The sequence below is a fragment of the Charadrius vociferus genome, unplaced genomic scaffold, assembly GCF_000708025.1.
Source record: "Charadrius vociferus isolate BGI_N301 unplaced genomic scaffold, ASM70802v2 scaffold1578, whole genome shotgun sequence".
In the NCBI taxonomy this organism is placed as follows: domain Eukaryota; kingdom Metazoa; phylum Chordata; class Aves; order Charadriiformes; family Charadriidae; genus Charadrius; species Charadrius vociferus.
In genome coordinates, this window is record NW_009649704.1 from 657,448 (window position 1) to 658,446 (window position 999).

The following is a 999-nucleotide window of genomic DNA, read 5'->3' on the forward strand; positions in this document are numbered from 1 at the left end:
GGGCATCCCGGGGGGGGGCTGTTTTAGCATCTCCGCGGCCGGGCTTTGTGTGCCGGCAGGCAGCTCGGGAGCCACATGGGAAGACTTTTCCCAAATCTGTTATAATAATATGATTTTGGGGGTTGCAGGGCAGGGAGAATTTTTCCTCTTTTCAGGCGGGATCCCAGGAGGAACGCTGCCTGCCCCGCTCGCAGCACTCGCCCCGAGGAGCAGAAGGACACCTTCCCTTCCCTTCTCTTCTCTCCGATGCGTTTCTCCTGCCCCTGCGTCAGCCCGGAGAGCCCCCCCGTACCCCCAGCTCCGCCGACGCAGTTGTCCCTCTCCGCTGCCCCTCGACAAGTCCCCACAGATCCCTGGAGCAGCCCTGGGAGGGTCAGAGCCCCCCTCAGCCCCCCTCAGCCCGGCCCCACAGTGCATCCCAGCAAAGCAGAAGCAAAGAAGCACTTTCCCAGGTGACGGGAAGCAGAAGATCTGGCGGCTGCTGGGGAGGGAAACGGCGGAGAGTCCCCCAGTGCTGCCCCAGGGGGAAAATAAAACTAAACTTATTTAGCTAACAAGTCCCAAACTTCAAGGTTTGTCCTGTGGGGCTGGAGGCAGCTTTCGGCATGGAGAAGTCCCTGGTGGGTCGGGGCTGTGGGTCCTGTCCGGGGACTGCTCCCAACCTCCAAAAAAAAAGGGCCCCAGGGGTGCTGAGTGTGAGCGAGCGTCTGCGACGGGGGAGATGGGGACCGTCCCCTCTCCATCCCCTCTCCATCCTCTCTCCGGCCCCTCTCTGTCCCCATTCCGTCCCCTCTCCGTTCCCTCTCCAGCCCCATTCTGTCCCCTCTCCATCCCCTCTCTGTCCCCTCTCCAGCCCCTCTCCTTCCCCTCTCCAGCCCCTCTCCAGCCCCTCTCTGTCCCCTCTCCATCCTCTCTCCTTCCCCTCTCTGTCCCCCATCCCAGCCTGGCGCGGAGGGGGACCAAGCAGAGGACTCACAATCTGGGCCAGGCAGAGGCAGG

The 999-nt window shown here is 63.0% G+C and overlaps 1 protein-coding gene across 1 annotated transcript in view; it reads right to left on the bottom strand.

The window, feature by feature from the left end:
• The window catches only part of COL9A2 (collagen, type IX, alpha 2), a gene marked incomplete at its 5' end in the record, with an annotated part of 66,935 nt that extends 65,938 nt beyond the window's left edge, over positions 1-997 (bottom strand). Inside the window, one exon of the mRNA XM_009890604.1 lies at positions 977-997. Within this exon, the coding sequence (XP_009888906.1) occupies positions 977-997 (21 nt within the window). The remainder of the gene's footprint in view (positions 1-976) is intronic.
• Positions 998-999: the final 2 nt, after the last annotated feature.